This window comes from Bombina bombina, chromosome 4, assembly GCF_027579735.1.
Source record: "Bombina bombina isolate aBomBom1 chromosome 4, aBomBom1.pri, whole genome shotgun sequence".
In the NCBI taxonomy this organism is placed as follows: Eukaryota; Metazoa; Chordata; class Amphibia; order Anura; family Bombinatoridae; genus Bombina; species Bombina bombina.
The window spans coordinates 207518488-207537398 of NC_069502.1; the positions used below are offsets into that span (position 1 = coordinate 207518488).

The 18911-nt window shown below is 37.5% G+C and overlaps 1 protein-coding gene across 2 annotated transcripts in view; it reads left to right on the plus strand.

Annotated features, from left to right (window-relative positions):
* The first annotated feature begins 4651 nt into the window (after window positions 1-4651).
* IL20RB (interleukin 20 receptor subunit beta) overlaps window positions 4652-18911 on the plus strand; it is a 133818-nt gene continuing 119558 nt past the window's right edge. Inside the window, exons 1-3 of one of the 2 annotated variants that reach the window (XM_053709758.1) lie at window positions 4652-4792; window positions 15962-16085; window positions 16518-16708. In XM_053709758.1, the coding sequence (XP_053565733.1) occupies window positions 4717-4792; window positions 15962-16085; window positions 16518-16708 (391 nt within the window). In that variant the 5' untranslated portion in view covers window positions 4652-4716. Of the gene's footprint in view, window positions 4863-15961; window positions 16086-16517; window positions 16709-18911 lie in introns of both variants that reach the window. The other variant, XM_053709757.1, reaches the window with a different exon arrangement.

The following is an 18911-nucleotide window of genomic DNA, read 5'->3' on the forward strand; positions in this document are numbered from 1 at the left end:
CATTGCCAATTTGTCGCTCTTCCATTTGGCCTAGCGACAGCTCCAAGAATCTTTTCAAAGGTTCTCAGTGCCCTACTCTCTGTAATCAGAGAACGGGGTATTGCGGTGTTTCCTTATTTGGATGATATCTTGTTACTAGCTCAGTCTTTACATTCTGCAGAATCTCACATGAATCAACTAGTGTTGATTCTTCAAAGACATGGTTGGCGGATCAATTTACCAAAATGTTTCTTGATTCCTCAGACAAGGGTAACCTTTTTAGGTTTCCAGATAGATTCGGTATCCATGACTCTATCCCTAACAGACAAGAGACGATTAAAATTGGTTTCAGCTTGTTGGAACCTTCAGTCTCAATAATTACCTTCAGTAGCTATGTGCATAGAAGTTTTAGGTCTCATGACTGCAGCATCGGACGCGATCCCCTTTGCTCGTTTTCATATGAGACCTCTCCAGCTTTGTATTCTGAACCAATGGTGCAGGGATTATACAAAGATATCACAATTAATATCCTTAAATCCCAATGTTCGACTCTCTCTGACGTGGTGGTTAGATCACCATCGTATAGTTCAAGGGGCCTCTCTTGTTTGTCCAACCTGGACTGTGATCACAACAGATGCAAGTCTTTCAGGTTGGGGAGCTGTCTAGGGATCTCTGACAGCACAAGGGGTTTGGAAATCTCAAGAGGCGAGGTTACCAATCAATATTTTAGAACTCTGTGCTATTTTCAGGGCTCTTCAGGTTTGGCCTCTGTTGAAGAGAGAACCGTTCATTTGTTTTCAGACAGACAATATCACAACAGTGGCATATGTCAATCATCAGGGTGGGACTCACAGTCCCCAAGCTATGAAAGAAGTATCTCAGATACTTGATTGGGCGAAATCCAGCTCCTGTCTATTTTCTGCGGTTCATATCCCAGGTATAGACAATTGGGAAGCAGATTATCTCAGCCGTCAGACTTTACATCCGGGGGAGTGGCGCTCCATCCAGATGTGTTTTCTCAGATTGTTCAGATGTGGGGTCTTCCGGAAATAGATTTGATGGCTTCTCATCTAAACAAGAAACTACCCAGGTACCTCTCCAGGTCCAGGGATCCTCAGGCGGAAGCGGTGGATGCGTTAGCAGTTCCTTGGTGTTACGAACCTGCTTATATCTGTCTCAAGGTCCGTTTTTTTCCATCAGGATCTCAAAACATTAAATTTGAAGGTATGGAAATTGAATGCCTAGTGCTTATTCATAGAACTTTCTCTGACTCAGTGATTAATACTATGTTACAGGCTCGTAAATCTGTTTCTAGGAAGATTTATTATCAAGTTTGGAAGACTTATATTTCTTGGTGTTCTTCTCATAAATTCTTCTGGCATTCTTTTAGAATTCCTAGAATTTTACAGTTTCTTCAGGATGGTTTGGATAAGGGTTTATCTGCAAGTTCCTTGAAGGGACAAATCACTGCTCTTTCTGTTTTATTTCACAGAAAGATTGCTAATCTTCCTGATATTCACTGTTTTGTACAGGCTTTGGTCCATATCAAGCCTGTCATTAAATCAATCTCTCCTCATTGGAGTCTTAATTTGGATTTGAAGGCTTTACAGGCTCCTCCATTTGAGCCTATGCATTCTTTGGACATTAAACTACTTTCTTGGAAAGTGTTGTTCCTTTTGGCCATCTCTTCTGCTAGAAGAGTTTCTGAATTATCTGCTCTTTCTTGTGAATCTCCTTTTCTGATTTTCCATCAGGATAAGGCATTTTTGCAGACTTCATTTAAATTTCTACCTAAGGTTGTGAATTCTAACAACATTAATAGAGAAATTGTTGTCCCTTCTTTGTGTCCTAATCCTAAGAATTCTTTGGAGATACATTCTTTGGACGTGGTAAGAGCTTTGAAATATTATGTTGAAGCTACTAAAGATTTCAGGAAGATTTCTAGTCTATTTGTTATCTTTTCTGGTTCTAGGAAAGGTCAGAAGGCTTCTGCCATTTCCTTGGCATCTTGGTTAAAGCTTTTGATTCATCAGGCTTATTTGGAGTCGGGTCAGGCCCGCCTCAGAGAATTACAGCTCATTCTACTAGATCAGTCTCCACTTATTGGGCTTTTAAGAATGAAGCTTCAGTTGATCAGATTTGCAAAGCAGCAACTTGGTCTTCTTTGCATACATTTACTAAATTCTACCGTTTTTATGTATTTGCTTCTTCGGAAGCAGTTTTTGGTAGAAAAGTTTTTCAGGCAGCTGTTTCAGTTTGATTCCTCTGCTTATGTTTGAGTTTTTTCTTTTCATTATGAGAATAAACTTATATTTTGGGTTGTGGATTTATTTTTTTTAGCGGAAAATGGCTGTTATTATTTTATTCCTCCCTCTCTAGTGACTCTTCTGTGGAGTTCCACATCTTGGGTATTACTATCCCATACGTCCCTAGCTCATGAACTCTTGCCAATTACATGAAAGAAAATATAATTTATGTAAGAACTTACCTGATAAATTAATTTCTTTCGTATTGGCAAGAGTCCATGAGACCCACCCTTTTTGCGGTGGTTAAGATTTTTTGAAAAAAGCACAATTATTTCCAAATTCCTTTGTTGTTGGTTTTTACTCCTTTCTTTATCACCCCACTACTTGGCTATTCATTAAGCTGAATTGTGGGTGTGGTGAGGGGTGTATTTATAGGCATTTTGAGGTTTGGGAAACTTTGCCCCTCCTGGTAGGATTGTATATCCCATACGTCACTAGCTCATGGACTCTTGCCAATATGAAAGAAATGAATTTATCAGGTAAGTTCTTACCTAAATTATGTTTTTCTTTTGAATTGTTATGAGAAAAAAAAAAAAAACAGAACATTCTACACATTGATCTAAAAAAATATTGAGGGGAAAAAAGGCCTGGGGGGGGGGGGGGGGGCAGCAGAATTTTGAGCGCCTAGGGCAGCACAAAACCTAAATAAGCCACTGCTTCCACAGTTTTATGATTTATTTTCGCAAGTCATTGTTAAGACAAAACTGTTTTTAGTTTTTTTTAAAGTATGGCCGTATATGAACTGAACCCAGGCAGAAAGGAGAATGTATGGAGAGGAATTCCAAATCCTTTTTGAGAAGTTTCTACCTATTACAAGTGGTATGGAGCTATATACCCAACCATTACTGAATCGTACAATATCATGGAGTCTGAAGAAAGTAAATTTATATAAAGTATTAAAATGTTTTTGCAAGTAAAAGAAACATAACAATTTAAAACATTTTTTTACCCTTTCATGACAAGACCATAATGTCTACATCGGAACAACTTTCCGATGTAGACAAATTCGGGATCGGGTCAGGGGGGCATCCCTATGACGATAGGCACGCCCTGCAGACCGCAATCACATCCTGGAAGCGCCGTTGGCTTCAGGACAACCAAATGGCTATGACGTTGTAATCCGTCCTAACAGCGCTAAAGCCCAGCACTGTTTGGACAGAATACTACGCCATATCGGTGCTAAAAAGGTTAATAAACAACATTTGAAATGAAAAAGACACAAACAAAAAAAAAACAAGAATTTGCTTTGTAGAGAGCATTCTATATTTACACAGTTTACAACACAGCCATAATTACATGTTTAGTAATCAAATTCTCATTAAAATGTGCAGAATTACACAGGCTGCTCAGGATGTGGGTGTAAACCTAAAACAAATGTGTTCTGTCAAGTATGTGTTGACACTTTTTAATAAGCTGCAGAAATGTCATCACTCCCACCTGATAGCTAAAATACACATTTTATAGCCTATTTGGGGGTTTGATATTTTGGGGCTACTATTTTTATCCTGCATATCAGAAATATTTCTGTAAATTTCCTTTTTGATCGAAATTAGATTTACAGAATTATTCCAAGCAATGCGACTCTCAAATAAAGGTACATAATAATGTATGCATTTATATCTTTACATGGAGAGGTAACACAGTTTTGCTTAAAAATGAAATAGAAAGTATTTTTTGTACCCCACTGGGAGTTGGTTTGTCAGCCATTTCTTGCTGACTGTTTTTTTTATTTGTAATAAGTTTGTGTATAGTAGCATACCAGCAATACCATGCAGATTTAAATGTCTAGATGACAGTTCAGAACCTTGCTAAACCCAATTAACTTCAGTAAAAAAAATACAAATGATTTATTCATTAATTACTGTAGTATATTAAAAGCTGGAGTTTCGATAAAAAAAAGCAAATTTAATGCATAACATTGTTGTGCCCTATTTAAATAGACATTCTAGTCAAAACTGAAAGGCACAGACTTGCTCAGTGTGTTCAGTGCACAGTAAAAGCTACCACCTAAACCAGACATCCTGAGCATCATGGGAAATGTAGTTTCAAAACCTCTGGAGGGCCAAGTTTGAGGATGTCTGACCTAAACCTTTGTGATAAGTGCATTGCATTTATGTGTTCATTCATTATAAAAATGCTTTCATGTCATGTGCATTTTTTTATGTCATCAATTTGAAACTTTCATAGCTAATATAAAGAACTTATGTACAAAAACACAACCAGAAAAAAACATAATAGGACCAGTTCTTTAGCATTCCTTTTCTTTGCATATATTCGTTTGTGGTATTTGCAATGGGAAAAGAGAAACATTCTTTGTTTATGGGTGATGTGAACATGACCACTCCTCTAAATGAGAGCAACTCATGTTGCTGTATGTAGAGAACTGGATTTCCTACTATCTCTGTTGTTCAGACTTGCAAGTGAGCTAGAGATGATCTTACTACAGCAGCAAGACAGGGAGCAACACTCGCAGAGCAAAGAGACCGAAGAACATGATGCAGATCAGGGTAATATTCCAAGTTCCCCTCCTTGTGGTGACATTGACTTTCATTGTCCATGTATCTTCTACATTAACAGGTAAATGTGTGAGATATATATATATATATATATATATATATATAGATATATATATATGATATTATTATGTATTAATTTATAGTATTATTTATATTTTACTTCTATAAAAACAAACATCATTTGAACAAAGCTTTGGTAATTTGTTTACTTATGCTGTTCAAGTACCACAAGCATAAATACATACATACACACATACCTACATGCATACACGCATACACACATACACACATACGCGCATATATATATATATATATATACATTCATATATATATATATATACACATACATGCTTATACACATACATGCATACACACACACATACATATATACATACATACACACATATACAGTACATACACACACACATAAATACATATATACATACCTACAAACATACACACATACATATGTACATACATACATGCAAGCATATATATACATACATACATGCTTACACACATATACAGTATCTCACAAAAGTGAGAACACCCTTCACATTTTTGTAAATATTTTATTATATCTTTTCATGTGACAACACTGAAGAAATGACACTTTGCTACAATGTAAATTAGTGAGTGTACAGCCTGTATAACAGTGTAAATTTGCTGTCCTCTCAAAATAACTCAACACACAGCCATTAATGTTTAAACCGTTGGCAACAAAAGTGAGTACACCCCTAAGTGGAAATGTCCAAATTTGGCCCAATTAGCCATTTTCCCTCCCTGGTGTCATGTGACTCAGTGTTACAAGGTCTCAGGTGTGAATGGAGAGCAGATGTGTTAAATTTGGTGTTATTGCTCTCACACTCTCTCATGCTGGTCACTGGAGATTCAACATGGCACCTCATGGCAAATAACTCTCTGAGGATCTGAAAAAAAGAATTGTTGCTCTACATAAAGATGGCCTAGCCTATACGAAGATTGCCAAGACCCTGAAACTGAGCTGCAGCACAGGGAGCAGGACAGGTTCAACACAGAACAGGCCTCACCATGGTCGACCAAAGAAGTCGAGTGCACGTGCTCAGCGTCATATCCAGAAGTTGTCTTTGGGAAATAGACGTATGACTGCTGCCAGCATTGCTGCAGAGGTTGAAGGGGTGGGGGGTCAGCCTGTCAGTGCTCAGACCATACGCCGCACACTGCATCAAATTGGTCTGCATTGCTGTCATCCCAGAAAGAAGCCTCTTCTGAAGATGATGCACAAGAAAGCCTGCAAACAATTTGCTGAAGACAAGCAGACTAAGGACATGGATTACTGGAACCATGTCCTGTGGTCTGATGAGACCAAGATAAACTTATTTGGTTCAGATGGTGTCACGCATGTGTGGCGGCAACCAGGTGAGGAGTACAAAGACAAGTGTGTCTTGCCTACAGTCAAGCATGGTGGTTGGAGTGTCATGGTCTAGGTCTGCTTGTGTGCTGCCTACACTGGCGAGCTACAGTTCATTGAGGGAGCCATGAATGCCAGCATGTACTGTTACATACTGAAGCAGAGCATGATCCCCTCCCTTTGGAGACTGGGCCGCAGGGCAGTATTCCAACATGATAACGACCCCAAACACACCTCTAAGACAACCACTGCCTTTCTAAAGAAGCTGAGGGTAAAGGTGATGGACTGGCCAAGCATGTCTCCAGACCTAAACACAAGCATCTGTGGGGCATCCTCAAACGGAAGGTGGGGGAGCGCAAGATATCTAACATCCGCCAGCTCCGTGATGTCGTCATGGAGGAGTGCAAGAGGACTCCAGTGGCAACCTGTGAAGCTCTAGTGAACTCCATGCCCAAAAGGGTTAAGGCCGTACTGGAAAATAATGGTGGCCACACAAAATATTGACACTTTGGACCCAAAAGTGTACTCACTTTTTTGCCAGCAAAGTGTCATTTCTTCAGTATTGTCACATGAAAAGATATAATAAAATATTTACAAAAATTTAAGGGGTGTACTCACTTTTCTGAGATACTGTATGCATACACACACACACACACACACATACATTACATATACACATACATATATACATATATGCATACACACACACACATACATTACATATACACATACATATATACATATATGCATACACATACATACATACACACACACACACACATATACACACATATATATATATATATATATATATATATATATATATATATACACACACACACACATACATGCATACATACATAGAAACTTGTATATCGTATTCTGAATGAGAGGACTAAAATGAGAAATTTGAATAGAAAAGGAGCAAATCCCTCACCACCTTTAGTTGGCAGCTGCATGAATAAATTAAATGTGTTGAATAAATTCATTTGGAATCACATGAAGATCACATAATGCAATATTCTGCCCCTCAGGTGTTTCATCTGACACATATGGGTAAACCAGCCATAAGCATCTATAGGATGGGCCTCTCCCACAGTGGTCATCCTTCTTGCTAGGTATATACACCTATTTATTTCTATCTACAGTATCTATCATCTTTCAATCTATCTAATTAATTATGTACATAAGAAGTTTCATCACTGGCAATTATTAATAGCAGTAATAAATGTATTATTATGGAATAATTGCCTTAATTCATCTTGTCCTTGATCAATTCCTCCCTGTCTAGCAGGTGTTTCTGTGCATATTTCCTGAACTTGATGGCTTCACACAATAGGGTTTTGTCATGGGGAATTTCTGAATATTCAGTCAGTGTTTACTAACTTACTTTAGGGCATGTGGAAATATTTATGAAGCATGTCAGCTGTCTGACCAGTTCAAACACTAACAAGGAAACATATTTCAATAGGAGGAGACTTGTAAAGTCCCAAGCTTTGAAATGGATATAATTAGCTTGAAATATGTTTAGTTTTCCTTGAACAGAAGCAGTTGACTTTTTATCCTTAACCTCTTAAGGACATATGACGGAATTTTTCCGTCATAAAACAATTGAGCAAACTGAAAGCTGTGTCCTTAAAGGGTTAAAAGCAGTTAGTTTAGTTTACAAGCTCTATATGTGGCAAAGTTATTATTAGTAATAATAATGCTACTTCTACAATTGTTACCTATAAAAGATTACTAAATATATGTGTATATATTAAAGTGAAGCTGTATTCAAATTGTTCATTCATATGAAAGAGTAGTGCATGGTGATATTTTTGCATGATAAAATGTGAGCTAAATGCTGTTTTGCTTGAAACTTAAACTGTGTAATTCCTGCTGAGGCTCATTACCTAGGAAGTGTCTATGAGGTCATAAGCAATGATCCTTAGCAGGAAGAACTAAATTAATACAACTTTTATTAGGTTCAAGCTTAATTTTAACAGCTTTTTACTTCTATAAACACATAATAGAAAAATAAAAAAAATTAGTACAAAATACTTTGAAATAACAGAAATTACATCAGTTGAGGAGGTGTAAAAACACAAGGACAATGAGGTCCTGCTCAGATAAGAGCTTAATTATTTCAGAAAAAGATTTTGTATTATAGATATAGACAGAGAAGCCATATTAATATTTTATAATGTTAAGCCATACAGCTACTACCAAATTAAAATGATTATGGTCTCCTATGTTAGCATTTTTGCCTGACTGCTTGGTAAAGAAACTTTTTTCAGACTTGATACATATCTAGGCTTACTGAGATTGCCATATATATGTCCAGTTACAGATGGCATGTTTTGAGCAATGTATCAGGGTCAGATTTTCTTTCAGCAATAGTGCACTTCTGATTCTAATAGGTTCTCATATGGGGTGTCTTTTGACTCCAAATACAGTAGAACCCTGTATCTGCCAATTTGTTTTGTTTGCAGTTTCTGTATACCACGGTTTATCACAGCCCGAAGATATTAAATGGAAAATACATGACTCCTCTCCCTTTGTCCTCTGTACCCACGTTGGCCTGCTTTACTTCTTCTTGCGTTCTCGTTGTCTGCAATGGTTGCAATGTTATTGCAGTGTTGTTGTGAAAATAACCCTAAACCTAGCTTAATAATGGCCCCAAACTGCAAAAGTAGTAATGTTGGGAGTTCTTCAAAGCATACGATGTTTAGTATATAGGGCTTGCTACTGTACACAGGTTTGGGTATAGTGCGAGCGTGTAATGTATAAATAAGGCGACAGATATTAGTTAGATCAATGGACGAGCACTTCAGAAGACCCCTTGCTTTAGCAATTATGTATCAAGAAGTTGCTTAAGTCACTTTTCTTTTATGGACTGTAGGTACTGTCAGAGTTGTAGCTGTTACAAAGATATAAACCCTCATTGATTTCCCATTGGTTTTATATTGTTTGAATATAAAGAGCACCATTACAAGGAGGGAAGACTCACACACCTTACTTAAATTAACACTCCCTTTTGCCTGATGATTTATTGTCACATGCTACATTTGCAGATTGATGTATTGTTGTGTAACAATTTAGGAATTCATCTTTCCAGTTTTATATTACAGGTCTAACATACACTCCTTGACCTCATTTTGGCATAGTTGAACAGATTCTCGAGGACATTGTAGGTGTTTGTCTCAAGTCTTCTGACCCATTCACAAAGCTGATCTGAAGTACTTGCCACATTATAGCTTATGTGCCCACATCATGTTTTAAACGCTGAGGCTGAACAGGACATTGTATGTGGTGCTACATCATTTCCAATTCTTATTATAGCACTTGCAATCACCAAAGTTTTCAGGAGCCCTGAATTAGGCAGTGAACTCACTTTCTTATGTGTTGGTTGTTATGCCTGACTCTCTTAGTTAATATACAGTACTACTTAATGCATTTCCATAGACCACATTACCAGAAACTGCAGCAACCTGTAGTCATAGTGATCTAAGAGAGTGTAAAGGTTGGTATTTAATGATGTGTGTAGTTGAAATCAGAATCACAATCAAAAGGGTATAGGCAGAGAAGGTAAAAGACAGAGAAGGTGATTTATGTAAGAAAAATATAATCTTTAGTAAAAATGGAATGCCAAAGCCTGTCTTCTGCAGCAGCTGCTGACCCTTTCTATAGGTGCACATAGCTGCACATTGCACTACTTAAAGGGTCCATACCTAATTTCAGGAACTCCCACCTAAATGGCCACAGGTGTGGGAGTTACTATATAAATCCAATTTATTGAAGGAAGTACCTTGTACTTACATGCTCTTGCTGTATTTTGTGTAGCACAAGCTTGTACTTACCTTGTAGCTGATACCACATATCTGAATCCAGCTGCACTTACTTTGTATCCCGTGTCCGCCTCACCAATAGTACCTGCTAGTCTCTCCAGTGCCTTGTGAGTCTCCTGTACTTGCTGTTACCAGTGACAACTTACCTGAATCCTGCCATACCAGCTGAACACCTGTTAATCCATGTCAGCCTCACCAACAGTGCCTGCTGAGTATCCTGTGCCTGCTGAGTCTTCTGCACTTGCTGTACCAGTGGCAATTCACCTGCATCCTGCTGTACCTGTTGCACTTACCTGGTATCCCATGACAGCCTCACCAACAGTGCCTGCTGAGTATTCTGTGCCTACTGAGTCTTTTGCACTTGCTGTTGCCAGTGACAACTTACCTGAATCCTGCTGTACCAGCTGCACTTACCTGGTATCCCGTGACAGCCTCACCAACAGTGCCTACTGAGTATCCTGTGCCTGCTGAGTCTTCTGCACTTGCTGTACCAGTGACAACTTACCTGAATCCTGCTGTACCAGCTGTACTTACCTTGAAAAACAGCCTCTTGGAAAAAATAATAAAATTTCTTTATTGCTTCCACATCATGGGAAAAAGGACATCATTTCAAGTCCTATGTTGGGCTCTTGGTCATGACCAAGAGTCCAACATAGGGCTGGAAACGTTGTCCTTCTTCCCAAGATGTGGAAGCAATAAAGAAGTTTTATTATTTCTGACAAGAGGCTGGATTCCATTTTATTTTCATTGTATAGACTGGGATTAGCAGTCCCTGTTGAATCCGTGCCCCAGGTGGATGGGTGCTGTCTCCATTGATAGCTGCACTTACCTGGTATCCTGTGACAGCCTCACCAACAGTACCCGCTGGACATTGCTCCTGCTTTCCCTCTTGGTACCTAATTGCTGGTCTGATCTTACAATATCTGACCTTTAACTTGTTCTTGGATCCTTGGACTTAGACTTTTTGTTTACCCCTTGATACCTAGTTGCTGGACTGATCTTACATTACCAGACTTTTGGCCTGTTCCCGGACTCTGGTTCTTGTTTATCCCTTGGAACCTAGCTGCTGGACCAATCTCACGGTACTGGGCCTTTGTCTTGTTCCTGCACTTTGCATTTGTTCAACCCCTGGTACCTAGTTGCTGGACTGATCTCATGGTATCTGACCTTTGGCCAATTCATAGTTTCTGTTTCTCTTGTTTTATTAAAACCATTAAATAGCTTTTTTCCATGTGTTTCTATTCCTGCATTTAAGTTTCACTCATCTAAATCTTTCCCTTGCAAATAGTACTAACCACAACATTTAATAATCACATCACATGTGTTAGCTTAGCATTTCCAAAGTATATGATGTAGATTTACCAATGTTGTGTGCCTATATGTCAGGCTAAATGTTGTCATTATATCCAGCTGGAATGTTGCCACAGTGTTATACTGCCTGCTGTCATGGAGGTTAAAGTAAGCTGTAAAATAATATCCTCAATAGTGGTAATGTTGCACCTAACACTGTGACTGAAAAGCACTGTAATGCTCTTTAGTTGAAATGTAATGATATTCTGCACCACCACAATTCTATAAAGCCTCCTGTACTGAAGAGGAGAATTAAGGGTTAAGGTCATGGGCATCCGTAGAAATTTTTCCGGTTGGGTGGGGGGAAATAAAACACCCCAAGCATAATAATATCAGTAGCAACATGTGAAATGTGTTGTACACATGAGCTACAAATAATTTTAAACAAGTCAGTGCTTATGCTAAGCATAAGTCATGGCTTGACAAATATGTTTTGAAAAGCTCAGGCTGAAAAATAAATTTTTGGGGCTGCAATATGATGAGAAAATAATTTATTTACACATGCAATATATACATACAGGCATACCTCGCTTTATTGCGCTTCACAGATATTGCTCTTTTTACAAATTAAAGGTATGTGGCAACTCTGTTTCAAACAAGTTTATTTGCCATTTTTCCAACATATATACACATATAAATACATAAATACACATGAACACACCTATATATACACACCACCAGCAAAAAGATTACTACTCGCCGAAGGCTCAGATGATGGTTAGCATTTTTTTTTAGCAATAAAGTATTTTTTAATAAAGGTTAAGGCATTTTTTTTTAGACATAATGCTATTGCATAGACTACAGTATAGTATAAATATAATTTTTATATGCACTGGGAAACAAAAAATGAGTGTGACTCACTTTATTGCTTTATTCGCTTTATTGTGGTGGTCTGGAACCGAACCCACAATATATCTGAGGTATGCCTGTATATATATACATACGTACATACATACACAAACACACATCACATAGAACATCTGGTACTCTCTTGCAAGCACACAGCTAGATTAACAGCAAAATGGAAGAGTTAGTTACAGCATTTGGCTAAATGGTGAAAGGCCCAGGATTACGTCAATGTCTCTTTCTCCCCGGGTCCCTAACCTACAGCCACACAATGCCTGTTTTCAACCACACACATTGACATACAAACAAGGGTGACACATGCCCTTTGTAATTTCCTTAGACACATAAAAAAATGGAAATTGGCTGCCCTCTCAAACCAGATCGGGTGCACATTCCATGCTACTGCAAAACTCACAATCCTGAGTACCCACCAGCACTCTCAGACAACTGTGCAGCTCCCAGCAACTCAGGTAGTTAACCATTGGTCACCATGGGTGCAAAGCCCATGGAGAAAATTACAAAATAAATATATTAACACAACACATAGAAAATATGGCTCTCTCTTACAAGCACACAGCCAGAAGAGTAAGGTTTATTTTAAAAGCAAAATAGAAGAGTTAGGTTTCATCTAACTATGCTTGCAAAAGTATGCTTGACTTTTTTACCTGGTGCAAAATCCCAGGGGGGGGGGGCAAGTGCCTCCCCTTGCTCCCCCACCCGACGCCCATGGTTTGTGATATTATACCCACCATTGCTGGAATTGTAGCACTAAGCACTTCACTGTCTGCTATTATGTTTTCTTTATATACACTATATTGTGCTCCTTTATTTCCTTTGAGGAATACCTACTCCAAGTGGCATCAAATTACTTTTATTGACCAATAATACAGTTAAAGGGCCGGGGGCATGATACTCAAATGTTGAAGAGCTTGAAAGTGATCCAGCATTATTTTTTAAAAATCTGGCTAAAAAAGTAAACCCCTGTAAAAAAAGGAAGATATTTTTCCTCAAAGTATTCACACCCCATTGTAAAGGGACATTAAGCAGCCAACCAGAATACTAGTCCTAGGATTTGCAAGGGAGTCTGCATCTGGCATGTGCAGGCACAGTCGTGTTATTTCCCTATTCAGTTTAAGGAAGTTTACTATAAAATCTCACAAGATTTCAGTGAAATCTCATGAGATCACAGCAAAGCATAGCATGGCCTCACTGCTGATTGGCTATTGTTTTTTTTTGTTTCAACTTGCAGCTGGAATGTAGCTGAAGTATAACTGTTACCAGAGCTTTTACTTTTGTAAGCTGAAGAAATATTGAGGTAAAATATCTTTCTATTTTTACATAGAGATGTTCAAGTGATATTTTCTTGTCAGCTTTTTACAGCTAGGCTGCATCACTTTCAAGTGATTTAGCATATGAGTATTATGTCCCTTTAAATATATCCTTTTCCTCTTTTGGTGAAACTCCCAGAGTGAGCCACTTTAAAACATTGGGGACTATGAAAATAGAATAAAAGGGAAGGGTGTGCAACACAAAGGGGATATCCTGATTTCACAGTATTTCCTGTTACTCACCTGGGTTAACCTCAAACATGAGGTATTTTTCATGCAATAAATAAAAGTATAATCTTGGCTTAATGTTGCAAGAGGGATTCCTACTAGAGGTGCTCCAGCTGATTTTTTTTGTATGATTTCAGTCCCAATTTTATGTGAGAGAATAACTGTTTCAGTGGCAAAGCAGCACCTGCATAATTTAGACCCAAATGTTGTGAGTTAAACCAAACTCCCCTCTTTAAAGGGACATGATTCAGACAGAGCATGGGATTTTAAACAACTTTCCAGTTTACTTTGATTATCTAATTTGTTTTGTTTGCTTGGTATCCTTTGTTAAAAGGCATACCTAGGTAGCCTAGAAGCTGCTGATTGGTGACTGCAAATTATATGCCTCATGTTATTGGCTCACCTAATGTATTCAGCAAGCTCCCAGTAGTACTTTGCTGCATTTTTAACAAAGGATACCAAAATAGATAATTAGAAGTAAGTTGTACATTTTTATTAAATTGTATTCTCTATCTAAATCATGAAAGAAAAAAAATGGGTTTCATGTCCCTTTAAATTAAATATCATGTATGATTTTCTTACACGTCAAGACTATTTAAAGGCCTGTTGATTTCTCAGTGCTCATTTCTTTAGATTTGGGCTGTCACTCACAATACAAGTCATAATATATGTGCAGGGAGCCAATAAGCTCAAAGCCTCATATATATGGAATTCCCACAGGTCGTATCACAATAACACATCAAAGACTTCAAATTCACAGCCCTAGTTTATTATATTGAAGGGGCATTAAATAAAATAATTCCATTTTATTATTCAGATACAGAATACAATGTTAATAGCTTTCCTATTTACTTCTATTTTTTAATTTGAGTTGTTCTCTTGGTATCCTTTGATCAAAAACATACCTAGGAAGGCTCAGGAGCAAAAGTGCACTACTGGGAGCTAGAGGCTGATTGTTGGCTGCACAGATATGCCTTTTGCCACTTGGTCAACTGATATGTTTTGCTAACTTCCCAGTAGTGCTTTGCTGCTCATTCAACAAAGAATACAAGAATTTACCAAATTTGATAATAGAGGTAAATTGGAAATTTGGCTAAAAATGTCTAAATCCTGAAAGAAAACATCTCTCTTTAAACTAATTAACTAATTAATGTCACCATAACGTTAAAATAAATGTTATATAGCAGTCCTGATGAATGATCTGTAAATATACCTTATGTGTAATAGGGGTTTTGTCAATGTTGGGAGATTTACATCAATCATTTTATAATGTATGGATTTAATCAAGCTAATAAATATTATTGGTTTATTTAACAGTATTGGTTAAGTGAGTTAAGTTTTCTTTGAAAAGTGTAAAAAAGGTAGAATGGGTTTACTGGAAACACAATGTTTCAGATTAGTTGTCAGTTACAATGCTTTTTAGATATAAAAGAGAGCTATACTAATATTTTTTGAGGATTTATAAATACTTATTGGCCTCATAGTACTCTACATATGGTATTATATTTCTTAGAAGGGTGGACAATATTTTATAACTGTGCTACTCTATGTGAGATCTTTAGGGTTTGCCAACTGTCCAGTATTTGTGTGTGTAGTCTATTATTTAAATTGCCTATCAAGTAAAATCAGTATAAAACTGACACTGAACTGGTTTGACCTTATCTAAGGTCTATATGTATGCGTATATATCCATAAAGGTCTGCAGGCAATGGGGTGAAGAAATCAGGCATTATCTGGGGTATATGGGCATATACTTCAAAGTGACTGCAGTCAATCATGTCAGATCTGAGTTCCCATTTGAGCATATGGCTTGCAAGTGCTACAGACAATGATATTTTATTGTGTTCCAACCAACTGTTTTCCCTGAATCACGTTCAGGCTGTCCGTTATTTTCGTGAAGAACAGCTGGCAACCCTAAGGGCCTTCCTATGCCAGAAAAACAATGTGTTAGTCATGGTCTATAGTTCATGTGAGTTCATATTAATACCATTATTATCTGTTCTACGATATAGCAAGGTTGGTTTCCATTTTCTTGTTTTGTATATTTTGTACCCTCTATTTTTGACAACAGAGAAGTGTTGTGGGATAAGATTGCACCATCTAAACCTGTGTGGTATGTACATATTCTGTAGTCGTCATGGATGCATTTAAGTCAATTGTTCAATTCAATTCTTTCTCTGTCTCCTAGGGCAAGCTCTGCTTCCCTTTCCAGAGAATATATCTATGGAATCCATCAACCTGAAACACTTTTTATCTTGGAATCCTGTTCCAGTCTCTTGGGGAAATGTTACATACTCAGTTCAGTTTCAAGGGTAATACATTTACCACAAATGTATAAATAAATATTTTAGTTTTGTTCCATATTAAATTAAATTGTCTTTCTTACATGTGTTGATCTGTAATTTGCATAATTAAAGAATCATTGCTTAATATGCTGACATACCAAGTGATTTTAGATTATTTCCTAAATGCTAATACAATTTTTTATGGTTAATAAAAGAAGATGGAGTAAACTAGGTAAATGATAAGAACAACATTCACTGGGAGTGGAGAATGCAATAGTTCTAGTTCTAATTCTAATTTTAGAAAATGTTGTAACCTTAAATCACATACAGACTTACAAATGTTAAAATATATTTTAAAATTATTTTGAAAAATTACAGAGTGTAAACTCACCAGTAAGTTATGTTATTTGCTTTGGAACCACAGGTTCACCATTATTTGAATGTGTTCTGTCCTCTTAGGGAGTATGAACGCAGATATAAAAATCAATCATGGAATGAAGCCGTGGACTGTCAGGCCATTGTTTCTAACTGGTGCAATTTGACAAAGGATATTGCCACAAATGTGCCATATAAACTGCGAGTTAGGACGGAAATAGAAAACCAAACATCAGACTGGAAATACCTGCAGCCATATTTCATCAGATCCTCAAGTAAGATACAGTTTTTTTTTTATGTATTTAACTGTGCCTTTTGTCAGACTCAGGGTACACGCACACAATATATGTTGTTTTTCTTTTTTTTTATTCTTTAAAGTTTTTTATTTAAGAGAATGTAACATTACAATAGTAATTAACATGGTTGTACAATGCATACAATCATATTAGTAACTTACATATTTATAAGTACTTGTGCTTTTCATTGCTGAAGGTTCCTATATCTGTATATTGTTCTTACTGACAATGAAGGATTTTGCGAATTCAATAAGCGCTATGTTTTAAATTTTCTTCTGCTCCCTGCCGCGCTTTATTCTTCTTTTGTGGTGAAGTGTTCCTATATCTCCTAATTGTTCCATGGTTGAATGAAATGATGCTATAAAAGTTCAGATGAGAAGGAATGTCCAAGGTCCCTAGAGGCTGTCTTAGCATATATGCAATGTCCTTTTATAAAAAGTAATATAAGGAAACTTTCAGTTTGTGCTATACATAATGATCCAATTCTTGTGTTGGTGCGTTATTGAGCAGATGTTACACTACTCAGTACGTCTGGATGGGAAGGGGTGTCTTGCATTTTATGGAGGGTGAGGGAAAGGGGATTGTCCAGGTATGTCAGGATCAGTTATAGTTATGTCTAGTGGGAAGGAAAATGGGGGAAAGGGGAAGGGTAGGGGTAAAAAGCATTACATTGACTCTGTTTATGTCCCTAGTGATGTTTTATAGATATTTGCTAACTTAGATTCTCCTGTTTCCATAATTCCAGCATTTGTTCATGAATTTCTACTCTGTTGGTTCGGATGTAGTGATATCTCTCCATCTGCAAAAGCAAATTTACTTGGTTTGACCATTCACCCATTGTGGGAATTGTTGGGAATTTCTATTGTCTAGGAATCAGTACCTTTATGCTATTAACATAATTATCATAAGTGCGTATTATGCTTTATTTTTCAGTTTGGGGAGGCCCTTAAAAAATACTGTCTCCAGTCTGTTAGGTACCAGAGATCCTAGGATCGCGCTCATTCTAGCCGTTATATTGTCTGGAAGTGTGTGTTTTCATGGGCAAATCCACCAGATGTGTGATACGATACAGTGCCTTTTCCCCCGCAGCCCCTCCAACATTTGCATGTGGTTTTAGGGTAAATCTTTTGTAGTCTGTGTGGTGTTAGATACCAGCGTGTGAGGAATTTGAGATTTGTTTCTAGGGTTTTAGCAGATATAGAGGAGTTTTTTGTAATAGTGAAAATTTGTTTCCACTCTTGGTTGAAGGCATCCAGACAGAGCTCTTTATGCCAGGCATCAGTATAGTTTGGTAGGGAGTTTGCATCTGGTGTTAGCAATATTTTATAGAGTAATGAGATGGTATGTGCTGGTGGATGTTGTAATAGGCACAGCCTCTCAAATGCAGATGGTTGCCTAGTGAGTTGGTGCTTATATTCATGTGTGTCAAAGAAGTGTTTTAGTTGAGCGTATGCAAACCAACTAAGCAGGAGCTCAGGGTTTTGGGTTACAATATCTTCATAGGATTTTAGTTTGCTGTCATGCGTGAGGCGCTGAAATGTTATTGTTTTGATGTGCAACGGTATGGTTGAGTGTAGGTATCTCTGGATTAAGTTTAAAAGGAGTTAAGGGTGAGATTTTAGTTGAGATACTACTATTACATTAGTGACTGAGTCCCAAACTATGAAGAATTCTTTCATCAGATGGTATTGAGTAGATTATGCTGGTCTATGATGTGGTGGTACCCAAGCCATAGTACCTATTTCTTTCATGTAATTAGCAAGAGTCCATGAGCTAGTGACGTATGGGATATACATTCCTACCAGGAGGGGCAAAGTTTCCCAAACCTTAAAATGCCTATAAATACACCCCTCACCACACCCACAATTCAGTTTTACAAACTTTGCCTCCTATGGAGGTGGTGAAGTAAGTTTGTGCTAGATTCTACGTTGATATGTGCTCCGCAGCAGGTTGGAGACCGGTTTTCCTCTCAGCGTGCAGTGAATGTCAGAGGGATGTGAGGAGAGTATTGCCTGTTTGAATTCAATGATCTCCTTCTACGGGGTCTATTTCATAGGTTCTCTGTTATCAGTCGTAGAGATTCATCTCTTACCTCCCTTTTCAGATCGACGATATACTCTTATAAATATACCATTACCTCTGCTGATTTTCGTTTCAGTACTGGTTTGGCTTTCTACAAACA